Here is a 13,455-nt window from a genome sequence, read left to right on the forward strand (position 1 = left end):
CCATGTCATAATTTGTAATACTGATATTAAGATGAGAAGTATGAGTCCAGCTATAGCGGGAAGGGAGAGAAGTCATAAATACAAGTGTATTCTAGTTTCCACCCACCCAGTCTGACTGACAGCTGCAGCTTGTACTGTGCAGTGTGGAATCTCAGCAGCAGAGAGGAGGACACTGAGGAGCTGTCAATCAAGTTTTATGGGTGGAGATTGAGTTAAACTTTCATATGGAATTATATTCTGACATGGATTTTTAAAGTAATTACAGGTGTGCTGTACAAATATAATAAAAATATATATTTTTGGGGTCTAGTTGGACTAACAAACAAAACCTATCTATAACAGATGCCTTTCTACTAGACACTTGTGACACAGGATTTAGTAACACAGAAGCAATTTCTTTAAGATAAGCCATTGATGTTAAATTGGTAGGGGTCTAATACTTAATTTATCCACTGCTCAACGGCTTTTGACCATTTTGCTATGCACAGAACTGGAGGTTATCTCTATTTAAGTGAATGGGGCTGAATGCAACAGTTCTCCGTACAGTCAGGTGGTCAGTAGCACCACTCTATAGGAAAAAAAAGTCAAAGGGCACACAGCTCTGTGCCCCTTTCATTCTCAGAATCAGTGTGGGGGGGTACTTTATGCACTCATTGAGTAATGGCATAACATTTCAATATGCCATTACTTTATGAAACTGTAACCACTCTTTAATTACGTAAACTGTTTCCCCCCTCCGTTAAAGGAGTATTTTCAAGTTATTAACTTGCTTTAATTAGTCAGACAGCATTCAAATAAGGAACTTTACATTTGACTTGCTATTTCCTGTCATACTCCTGTTATGAGACTTTTTATCTTTCATAGTGTACAGCTGGTTTCCATAGAGTTCAGCCACCAATGCTTGCCTTACCCTGGCTAAGGGTGTTCAGTAGTTACATTCTTGGAGAGGAGTTAACTCCTAACATACCAGCCCCCTGTCTTCAGCCCATTAATTTATATAGAGCAGTTAATTGCCAACTTTTCTCCGCTCCCTCTCAGTTGCTGACAAGCTGCTGTTATAAATTTTACAAAATCACCAGCCCCCACCATCAGTTTTGTCCAAGAGCAGATCTCCTAATCACGTCTCTCAGCTCTCGCTGTCCTGAGCCGTGTGCTTGTTCAAATGCCTTGTTATCTCTATATGTAAATGTATAAATAGTGAGAGCAGTGTAGACTCCAGAACAAACCACTGAGGGCAGAACATGTGCTGAGCTTTATGGTTCTACCAATACTACAGCTCAGCTTCTCACTGGAGGAGTGCCCACTTCTCACTCAAGGAGGAGTGCCCTGCCTGCCAGACAACAGGAATTAAGGAAGCTACAAGGAGACTGTATAGCTCTGAGCTGCTAAAGAGACAACTTGGGAATACCCCTTTATATGGGCTTTTGACCATAAGAATATATGACTGCTGTCTTCTAGATAAAGTACCAAACTTGTTCACAAGTTGGAGCATATTTACATACTATATCATGGGTGTATCTTCTGTACCTACACTACCGTTCAAAAGTTTTGGGTGACCCAGGCAATTTTGTGTTTTCCATGAAAACTCATGCTTTTATTTATCAAATGAGTTGCAAAATGAATAGAAAATATAGTCCAGACATTGAAAAGGTTAAAAATAATGATTTTTATTTGAAAGAATAATTTTGTCCTTCAAACTTTGCTTTTGTCAAAGAATGCTCCCTTTGCAGCAATTACAGCATTGCAGACCTTTGGCATTCTAGCTGTTAATTTGCTGAGGTAATCTTGAGAAATTTCCCCCCATGCTTCCTGAAGCCCTTCCCACAAGTTGGATTGGCTTGATGGGCACTTTTTGCGTAAAATACGGTCAAGCTGCTCCCACAACAGCTCAGTGGGGTTGAGATCTGGTGACTGGGCCACTCCATTACAGATAGAATACAAACTGCCTGCTTCTTCCCTAAATAGTTCATGCATAATTTGGAGGTGTGCTTTGGGTCATTGTCCTGTTGTAGGATGAAATTGGCTCCAATCAAGTGCTGTTCACAGGGTATGGCATGGCGTTGCAAAATGGAGTGATAGCCTTCCTTATTCAAAATCCCATTTACCTTGTGCAAATCTCCCACTTTACCAGTACCAAAGCAACCCCAGACCATCACATTACCTCCACCATGCTTGACAGATGGCGTCAGGCACTCTTCCAGCATCTTTTCAATCACAAATGCTCTTCTGTGTGATCCAAACACCTCAAACTTTGATTCGTCTGTCCATAAAACTTTTTTCCAATCTTCCTCTGTCCAATGTCTGTATTCTTTTGCCCATATTAATCTTTTCCTTTTATTAGCCAGTCTCAGATATGGCTTTTTCTCTGCCCTGAAGGCCAGCATCCCGGAGTCGCCTCTTCACTGTAGACATTGACACTGGCGTTTTGCGTGTACTATTTAATGAAGCTGCCAGTTGAGGAGCTGTGAGGCATCGATTTCTCAAACTAGAGACTCTAATGTACTTGTCTTGTTGCTCAGTTGTGCAGCGGGGCCTCCCACTTCTCTTTCTACTCTGGTTAGAGCCTGTTTGTGCTCTCCTCTGAAGGGAGTAGTACACACCGTTGTAGGAAATCTTCAGTTTCTTGGCAAGTTCTCGCATGGAATGGCCTTCATTTCTAAGAACAAGAATAGACTGTTGAGTTTCACATGAAAGTTCTCTTTTTCTGGCCATTTTGAGAGTTTCATAGAACAAACAAATGTAATGTTCCACATTCTCAACTAGCTCAAAGGAAGGTCAATTTTTTAGCTTCTCAAATCAGCCAAACCCTTTTCAGCTTGGCCAACATACGTGTGCAAGGGTTTTCTAGGGTTTTCTAAACATCCATTAGCCTTCTTACACAGTTAGCAAACACAATGTACCATTAAAACACTGGAGTGGTAGTTGTTGGAAATGGGCCTCTATACACCTATGTAGATATTGCAATAAAAACAAGACATTTGCAGCTAGAATAGTCATTTCCCACATTAACAATGTATAGCGTGTATTTCTGATTCATTTAATGTTAGCTTCATTGAAAAAAAATGTGCTTTTCTTTCAAAAATAATGACATTTCTAAATGACCCCAAACTTTTGAATGTTAGTGTACACCATCACCATGATGTATATTTATGGCACCTTGCACTAACTCAGCTTCTACAGTGTCATAAATATACATCAAATGTTACCCCAAAATTCTATGGATCGTAACTTTTTGGGTTGAATTTTTATTTTCCAGTTATTCAGCTTTAGGCGATGTTCCCCTAAGCACCACAGCCATAGTGGAAGCCATAATTATTTTTTTATTTTTTAGTTTCCTTGAAATGTTTTTGCCATAGACTGCACTCTGCTGTCCATTTACATGAACCTAATCCGAAGTGTAGCCATGCCTTAAGGATCTCAGGTGGCCATTTTCTGAATGACTCAAGGTTGGCCTATGAAGGTTGTTGTTTTGGATGGGAACCCCATAAGTAAAAATGTGCAAATTACCGATCAATCTGTGCATTGATTGGGCTTCTATTGATGGAATGGAGATCTGCCATTTGGCAAAAACTACAATCCAAGGACTGCACCCAGCACTGCATTAAATCTCGACAGATCAGTCTTTCTACAGATCTGTCTACAGTCAGCATCTCTACACTTGTATCATGAATAGGCACCAGCAGTCAGCAAAAATGGTGTAAATTAACCTTCACTACTGTCCAAAGTATTAGTGGGTAGCTTCAGTCATATCATCTGAAAAACCTCTTTGACTTGGACTTCAAATAAGAAAAAAATCAATTATCAACAGCTTCAAGGTATGTACCTTGAAAACAGCAAAAATAGCAAAAAAAAAAGTAATAAGGACGTTTTTGAAACATAAAGCTAGATTTTATATTTTCCAGCTAATAAAGGCATAGCTTCAGTTAATGTTGCTTTACTTCCATCACGTCTAATGTAAGATGTGACCAGTCAGACAAATCTTCTATTATAATCTTGCGGAATGTGAAAAATATGTTCTTGGATTGTGTTAGCAGAATGTCAGAAAGCGCCTTCTGTAAAAAAAGGAAATGTTTACCAAGACTATTAAAACAGTGAAAGGTATAATTTTAGTTTAACAGTAAAGAAATTGGCCACGTTTCAGTAAGCACAGACACAGAAACTACCGTGGTACACTACAATAAATTCCCTGGTGTGCATCTGATAAACCATGCCACGCTTGCTGATTTTTTCCCATTAAACTTGATCAATTACTGGATGTTATAAGCTTCAAGCCATGTATCAGTTGGGAGCTGTCCACGGTTCTGTAGGTCTGTGATTTTACAGCAGCTGTTACAGGTCAAACAAACGAATCCGAAAAAAAAAATGACACGAGAGGTTTGGAGGACAAGAACAGTATGTGACCTGTTACACCACAGTAAACATCATTTATTTGTACATGTTTAAGTGGCTGCGGTAGATTGTTTTGTTTGCACAGTAACCCACATCTGTTGAGAATGAAGAAAAAGGCATTGAGCAGAAAAAGATTGCAAGGTACACCGTATACAGATATGGAATTATGTTTTACCATCAAGATGAGATAAGTGCAGTATTGTCCTTCACCATCCTAAATGTCTGCAACCTGCATGCGCCTGTAACCGCAATATAAAAACAAATCCGACTACTAATATTCTTACGTCATTAAACAGTCTCCCTTATATTAGTATTATTTCCAAACTTTCCATGAAACATTCAATGATACTCTTTCTTCTAATCTGCTGTTGATTTGTGATTGTGCAGTTGTATCCTGGTTTTTCTTTGCAAGATTATGGGTAAATTCATCTGGTTTAAAAATTGGAAAATACTGTATATTGAAGGTTTGTTTTTTTTCGGAAATAGCACCATACCTGTCCAGAAAATAATCTATTGAATTTAATGGGAGACTCTTGTGAGCATGCTTGGTGCCATGTGCAGAGGTCACTATGCATGGAAGGGTAAGAAGAACAATGAAGGAGATGAGATGTGTCCATCACACGAGCTGAAGTATCAAGCACCAGATAAATGATCCAAGTGCTATATCTATGGGTTTAAAGGGGAACTGAGAATGGATATATGTTGCCTGATCCACGAGCTGTATGAATTCAGTCATGTATGTTTGACTCTGAAATACTGGGGCATTTCAGAGAAAACATTCTTTAAAAGAAGCCTTTTTGACTTGTCATCCTTGCAGATTGGTCCAGTTGGCTTCTCCCTGCATTCTGCCAATGACTGACAGGTCTCTCTCTATACACACATGCAGGGAGAGACCTATTAGTCATTGGCAGCGGGCGTGGAGAAGCCACCAGGGACCCGCCTTTCTGACTAATCTCCAGTACATCTCCAACATGGTGTACAATCCCTAAGATCATCAAAAGTCATAATGTAGCTCCACATATGCCTTCTAAGTACATTGGGGGAAAATATGCCAATGCTTACATTAATAATGAATGTTAATACCCAAAATCTAATCTGAGCCTGACAAGTCATTTATATCCTTATTACCTAGGGAGTCATAAGAATTCTTTGTACCCCTTTACTAAAGACATAGCTTCAAGTAGAAGCATAGATAATATGAGGTGCAATGAAACATGGCACAATATTTTTACAGGCAGATTTTGCATAAATAATGGCATTGGAGGCGTAAGCAGGCACAGTAGGTCCATTGAAAAGAAGCTGGGTTGACGCAACCGCACAACTGGATTCCAGATAACGACCCGCTAACTATGTTGCTTAAAAAGGTGGTGCTCGATTCCCATAGATGCAGATAAATATAGAATAGTCCAATATAGAAGAAATGGGAAGGCACTCACCAGTAAGAAAAATCATTAACTACCTTTATAAAGTGCAAAACACAGACGGGTGAGATGCAGACCACACTACAGTAAGGCTACTGTTACGCTCACGCCCGGACTAACTGGCGTGAGCGTGGTTAGTGATCCCACTGGACCATGAACCGAGGAGTGCCTGGAGGGGCGTAACTAAGTATCAACTCGGTCCGACCAAGGTCACACGGCGGCTCAGTCGACTCCGTGAACCAGGGAGGAACCGAGCAGAGGGACCAGGTGCTACTCCAGGTCAGACCCCGGTCACAGCTGTTGACCCACACCGGGGAATGCAGGAACAGGCAGGTTAGGCTGGCATACAGACAGGTGGGTACTGGCAGGCACGGCTGGTATGAAGACAGGTGGGTATTGGCAGGCACGGCTGGTATGCAGACAGGTGGGCACTGGCAGGCACGGCTGGCATGCAGACAGGTGGGCACTGGTAGGCACAGCTGGCATGCAGACAGGCGGGCACTGGCAGGTAGGAACGCAGGCTGGATAGGGACCAGTACAGACTGGGACACAGGAACAGAGCCGCAGGTGCGGTGGACAGCAGAGCAGAGCGAAACCGCCAATGCGGTGAACAAGCAGAGCAGAGTGAGACCGCCAATGCGGTGAACAAGCAGAGCAGAGCGAAACCGCCGGTGCGGTGAACAAACAGAGCAGAGCGAAACCGCCGGTGCGGTGAACAAGCAGAGCAGAGCAAAACCGCAGGTGCGGTGAACAAGCAGAGCGGAGCGAAACCGCAGGTGCGGTGAACAATCAGAGCGGAGTGAAACCGCAGGTGCGGTGAACAAGCAGAGTGGAGCAAAACCGCAGGTGCAGTGAACAAGCAGAGCGGAGCAAAACTGCAGGTGCGGTGAACTAGCAGAGCAGAGCGGAACCGCAGGTGCGGTGAACAAGCAGAGCAGAGCGGAACCGCAGGTGCAGTGAACAAGCGGAGCAGAGCGGAACCGCAGGTGCGGTGAACAAGCAGAGCAGAGCGGAACCGCAGGTGCGGTGAACAAGCAGAGCGGAACCGCAGGTGTTGTGAACAAGCAGAGCGGAACCTCAGGTGCGGTGAACAAGCAGAGCAGAGCGGAACAAAACCCGCAAGTGCGGTGAACAAGCAGAGCAGAACAGAGCAGAAAGTGCAGGCAGACAGGACAGGGCTCTGTTCACATGGAACAGACAGGACAATACAATAAGATAGTTAGAACACAGGAGGTAGATACGGAGGCAGGGAAACGGGACAAGCAGAACCAGATACACACAAGGTACTTACAATGAAGTAGCGAGTGGACACAAAACTCACAAACAGAAGTACAGAGACAGCGAGTTGGAGTTAGGAGCAGGTTCAGACACTGCAGGAAAAGGGAAGGTTTGGACATAGAGACAAACAGGTAACGGGCTAGGACACTGTTCAGACAGGAACTGAACCAGGAACAAGATACAGGAACGAGCCTGGGAACTCAGCCCCCAGGGTGGCGGAACAGACAAGATACAGGACAGGACCTGGCAACTCAGTTGCACAGAACACGCTGAATGAAAGTGTTGCTCAGGCACCCCCTACAGGGTGGAGGGAGTTTAAGTATCCAGTGACTCACATCAATAGGCTGGGGAGGCATTAGGAGTGCGCACACAGTAACTATAAGAATCAGGCAGTAGCCACGCCGCCACCCTAAGCAATCAGACAAGAGACACAGTAGGTACTGGAGCAAAGTGTGCAGCCTGGATTGATAGGTAAGACGGCGGTTTTGCATGGTGGGAGGTGGTAAGCCATGCCAGCACGCCGCCAGGGATGTTACAGCTACGACTGTTTGCCCCAGAAAAAGCACAGGCCAGGGTGAAACAGTCGTAACCTTGGTGTGGTCTGCACCACCTTTGTCTGTGTTTTGCACTTGATGAACATAATAAATGTTTTGCCTTATTGGCCCCAGAAGAAGCGTAGGCCATCACTAAATGGTCATAGTTTTGATGCAGTCTTCATCTCCTTGCTTTATTGGTGCTTGCCATCCCATTTCTTCTATATTAGAAGAAATCTATCAATCCCTGCACTGGCTCCCCATTGCCCAGAGGTTCAAGTTCAAGACCCTAACCCTGGCATACAAAGCCATCCACAACCTGTCATCCCCATACATCTGTGACCTAGTCTCCTGGTACTTACCTGCATACAACCTCCGATCCTCACAAGATCTCCTTCTCTACTTCCTTCTAATTCCCTCTTCCCACAATCACATACAAGATTTCTCCCGCGTATCCCCCCTACTCTGGAGCTCTCTACCCCAACATATCAGACTCTCACCTGCCGTGGAAACCTTGAAAAGGAACCTGTAGACGCACCTCTTCCGACAAGCCTACAACTTGCAGTAACCATTGCTCCACCATACTGCTGCACGACATGCCCTACCCTCACCTACTGTATCCTCACCCATCCGTTGTAGATTGTGAGCCCTCGCTGGCAGAGTCCTCGTTCCTCCTGGACCTTTCGCTGACTTGTATTGTTCAAGATTTTTGTAATTGTTTTTGCTATGTATATCCTTTTCACATGTAAAGCGCCATGGAATAAATGGCGCTATAATAATAAATAATAATAATAATTAGACAGTAGATCCCGTTAATAGTCTATGTACACCATATAACACCTCCATCAGGCAATCTTTCGGTTGAATGGAGCTATTATACAGATGTTTTGTGCAGCTCTACATACAAAGATAAGAAACGACTTCTCCACGCCAATAGCTGCGGTGGCGGTTAGCATGGCGCGGGCTGCAGCTGTATGTTCGTGTCCATGTTGTTCCATTGCACACAGAAATGTACATTCTCTTTTGTGATTTCAGCAGCAGTAACAGTTTATGATTTTTCCATTTGTAAGTTTTAACAACCCCCAAAGCTTTAGAATGAATCGCATGCCATAGATTATGTACTGCTAAGTATCATTTTATCACCTCTGGAAAATAAGGAAACCGACGAAATGTTCTTTTTTAGAACTTTAATTATCTTTTCATAACTTTGCGACGTTCTTAGATCAGTACTATAAATATGACTCCTTTGTCCTTTATTACCCTATTTTACTATTTTCTACCCAGATACATGTAAATGGGGCATCACAGAAATTCCGTAACAATGGTCGCCTGAAACCTTTCAGTGATTGACAGTCATGGCTGTAATACTGCACCGGGCTACTTAGTGATCATAAGAGGACTTCAGTTTGGTTTACTCTGGCATATTCCTGCGCGTTATGCTGCCAATTTTCTAAAAGGCATTTTAAGTTATATTGTTGATTTTAGATGCGCATCTGCTCCCGCTCATTACTAGAGAAGAGTACATTGATCTCAATTCTAAGCATGTTCATTACCATTGTGATCTGCACCATTAAGGTGCTTTTGTCTTCATTGCCTTTTTCTGCCACTGCATTTGGAGAAATATGTAATCATTGCTATCATATAGTCTGCTCTGTTCTTTTCTTCTCAAAGGCTTTAGAGAACTATTTCAGGTATGCAGAGGGTATGCAGAAGCAGCAGTTTCATAATGATCATCACATGTTGTGTGTTAAGAAATATCTTTATCTACACTGTTAAAGTTAAATAAAGTAGATAATCCAGTGGAAGGTAATTCTTATTAAATCCTTCTAATTCCATACTGCACTGTTTGAGGAAACCCGGCAGTAAATGTTCAATTTCCTTTCAGTGCCCCTACAGGGGAAATTAGGCATTACACAATTTTTAGCAAAACCAAAAAAATGAGCCGGAGCATGAGTTATTATTATAAGTTGGTATACATGCAACATATATGAGCATGTTCACCATGTGGCCATTTAACAGACAAAACCTAAAATAGAAACAAAATGAGCATATACCCTGCTATAAATAAGTAAATAGTGATAGTACATATAAATAACATAGAATACATAGTAAACACTGTTTTTGATCAAAAAGTCTAAAACCATCCCACCATGACAAGGTGTGCCCCAATCGGGATGGTCCTATCCTCTAGCATTAAAATCTCACCTAAAGGCTAAGTGCCCACGATGCAGAAATGCTGCTGATTTTTCTGCATCTCCCTGGCAGGAAAAACGCATGTGGATATTACATGCATTTTTCCTGCCAGGTAGACGCGTTTGCCAAGCGTTCTTCACATGCATTTCCGCTAACGTCAGGGGTCGCGTGACCCGTCACATGACTAAATGACGTCATGGAAGGTCCTTTTACACCATCACGAGCCACCGGGGAGCCATGACGCACCAGAGAGAAGACCGCGGGCCATCAGAAGGTGAGTATAACATTTTTTTTTTTATTTTAAATTCTTTTTTTTTACAGGTCCTATGGTACCCGGGTCTGGATGAGAGTCTCCTCTTCTCCAAACCCGGGTACCATCCGCACATTGAAACGCTTAATATCCGCATGTGCACATGTAGTCATGCGGATATTATGTGATTCAATGCAAGTCAATGGCGGCAGTTACGCCGCGTTTCCACAAAAATAATGGACATGCTGCGGATTTTTCCGCAATGATAATCCGCAGCGGAAATTTCCGCAGCATGTGCACAGCACATGCGTATTATCATTGGGGACCATGGGGCACTTATTACCAAGCATTTTTTAAGCGTTTTCGCTGCGGAAATTCCCTGGCAAAAACGCTTGAAAAATGCATAGTGGGCACGCAGCCTAAGTCAGACATCCTCAATGTAGAAGGGGGCAGAGAAGGACTGGGCCCCTTCTGATCAGACACTTAGCCATGGAAAGCTATTTAAATGAAATCCCCAGCTCAAAAAGGGTGAGCCACATCTCTGTTTGTACAAAGTACAAGAAACTACAGCAAAACCAAAGAAATGAGACGGAACATGAGTTGGTATACATGCAACGTATAGGAGCATGTTCACACTGTGGCCATTTAACAGGCAATACCTAAGATAGAAACAAAATGAGCGTATACCCTGCTGTGAGTAAGTAAGTAAATAGTAACAGTACATGTAAATAACATAGGTGACTTAGTAAATTCTGTTTTGATCAAAAAAGTGTAAAAGTCATTTGAGCTAAGTATTTTATTTATACAACTTCCCATGGGCAGGTGTCTGACCAGTCGGACCCCGATCCTGCTCTGCCCCCATTGAGGTCGTCTGACACTAGGTGAGGTTTAAATACCTGAGGATAGGACCGTCCCAATTGGAATACACCTTGTCGCGGTGGGATGGTTTTTATACTTTTTTTTTAACCAAAAACAGTGTTTACTGAGTACCCCATGTTATTTATATTCACTGTTACTATTTAGTTACTTACAACAGGGTATATGCCCATTTTGTTTCTGTCATACAATTTTTATTCAAATCAATGGGTTGCAAGGGCAAGGCTGTGTTCAGACTAACAATGCTAAACTTTATGCAAAAATTAGTTTTGTGTTCAAGTGCGTTGAATTTTAATAGAATTTTCCCTGTTTATAAATCTAGTGTTTTAGTCAAATTAAATGGGCACGGGCATTAACCATTTCTACAGGAGTCTTCTTCAGGACCACACCCAGTTAACTAAAATATTACAGTTATATACAGGGAAAAAAGGCTATATTTTATGTATAGAGAGGTACAAGAACAAAACAAAGTAATACCAGATTTAGGAGAATAGGGCACCACTGATAAAGAAAATACATATCTATTTAAAGTAACAGGTTCTCTTAACAGACTTTGAATTGTTCAAAAACCAGAAATTTGTAAAAAAAAATTGAAAACAAATGGAGTACATTTTACGCAAATGCTCAGTTTAAATAATAGGTTATTTTCTGATGATACATTCCCTTTAACAAATCTACTGATAGAAAGTCACATAAAACATCCGGCTCTATGATCGTGACTCACAAATCTCCGGCCCTGAAATCCTTCAGAAACATCTACATTCATCTGTGAACAATGTGAACAGTTTAAACTTTGGCTTTCCTATGATTACTACCTTAGTATTTATTTATGTAATGTTCTGAAGTCTAAGGAAAAACCAAAGGTACAACAGGGGCAGATTTATCAATACTTTTATAGGATGCATCAATTTAGTAGTTAGAGAAAATGGTGCAAATTGCACCAATTTGGTCAGAATGGCACACACAGCGTGATGAGTTTGTCGCAGCTTGCTAGGCAGGCTAGACACATCTTTTTTGTATGCTACCTGCCCCACTGTACTTCTGTCTAAAATATGTTGTGGATCTCTTTTATAAATTTGCCAGATTTTTCAGACATGTAATGGTAAACACATAAAGCGCGTAAACTGCATAATTAAAGTTGCGTCCTTTATGTCCTCCAGTTTTGGAGGCATTTTGTGACAATAATCTTAGCTTAGTAAATGTTCCTTCTTTTCTTTTGAAAACTGATGATGACTTTTTGTAGCAAATCTTTTCATCCAATTCCCTATAGAATGAAATAGCAGCTGACACCTTGACTTTTTACAACTCAGAAACCACACGTATAATGCGTTTGGTCTAATTGTCTTTGGAAAAAGAATAAATAAAGTAAGGAATTTCAGGTTTTTCCTTTCCATATCCTCCAAAAATGTTATAATGCGCCCAGCACTTCTGCATCTTCATGCTCAATCTGCATCTGTTTCATGACCTTGCTTTTTGTGCTCTGCCTCTTTTGTTTCATAGATTTTAGTGCTAGAAAATAAGGAATTTTCTTTTTCATCTTGGCCATAAATCTGAAATACCGCAGTGTATATCATTTGTCCTTTCTTGTTTACAGAGTTTTATGGAATGCCCGGATTACCAAAGGGCTTCATGACGATTTGTGTAAAATGCTCCGTGTCTTGGCGCCTCTGGTGCTTCTCCTGTTGTTGCTGATGAAGACCACTGGTAGCCCCCATTCTGTTCGAATTGGTAAGTTTACTGATCCTTGGTTGCTCCATAGTATTTCAAACATGATGGTGGGTACGTCATATTTCCAATAATAGTATAAGATATAAATTTTATTCCAATGTAGTATGATTTTTCACTTACGAACATACTGTTTGTAGTAGAAATGCCTCTGTATGCCAGTCTCACATGCAGTCTACTATTTATTTATGTTGCTTATATGGCTCCAACATATTCAGCAGTGCTGTACAGAGATTATCATCATTCAGATCAGTCCTTATCCCTAATGGGGCTCACCATCGCATTTCTCCATTTCTCACATGCTCAATGGCCAATTTGATAGGTTAATTGACATTCTTTCAGTATGTTTTTAGTGTGTGGGAGGTAGAGATAGAAAGGAAATGCATGCAAATATATAAAGAACATACAAGCTCCGCACAAGCTCCTTAGTCATGTTCGAACCCAAGAATTACAGTTTTGCCGGGCAGTGATGCCAGCCTTTCAGCCACCATCATGCTCCTGATGTTGATATACTGTTTGCGGAATATCTCACCCAGAAGCGTAACTAGTGTTTTTGGGGCCCCAGGGCAAATTTTGTGACCTGTTTTGTTGTAATCAGTCTGTGTGCATAAAAGCTGAGGGAGTTTCTGGGATCCAGACTGACGTTTCTGGATTGTGAGTCATGGAGAAAGCAAAAGAATTGTCAATGGATCTACGGGAAAAGGTAGTTGAACAGTATAACACAGAAAAGGGATACAAAAAAATATCCAGGGAATTGATAATGCCAGTCAGCAGCGTTTAAACTGGGATT

The 13,455-nt window shown here is 41.7% G+C and overlaps 1 protein-coding gene across 4 annotated transcripts in view; it reads left to right on the forward strand.

Moving 5' to 3' along the window:
• The window catches only part of GRIK4 (glutamate ionotropic receptor kainate type subunit 4), a 616,708-nt gene that overhangs the window by 303,840 nt on the left and 299,413 nt on the right, over positions 1 to 13,455 (forward strand). For 3 of the 4 annotated variants that reach the window (XM_073656651.1, XM_073656650.1, XM_073656652.1), the window contains one exon: positions 12,535 to 12,668. The exons of the other annotated variant lie outside the window; for it this stretch is intronic. In XM_073656651.1, coding sequence (XP_073512752.1) covers positions 12,587 to 12,668 — 82 coding nt within the window. In that variant the 5' untranslated portion in view covers positions 12,535 to 12,586. The remainder of the gene's footprint in view (positions 1 to 12,534; positions 12,669 to 13,455) is intronic. 4 annotated transcript variants of the gene reach the window in all.

Source organism: Phyllobates terribilis, unplaced genomic scaffold (genome assembly GCF_046119375.1).
Source record: "Phyllobates terribilis strain yellow unplaced genomic scaffold, ASM4611937v1 Scaffold_12__6_contigs__length_324123572, whole genome shotgun sequence".
NCBI classification, from domain to species: Eukaryota; Metazoa; Chordata; class Amphibia; order Anura; family Dendrobatidae; genus Phyllobates; species Phyllobates terribilis.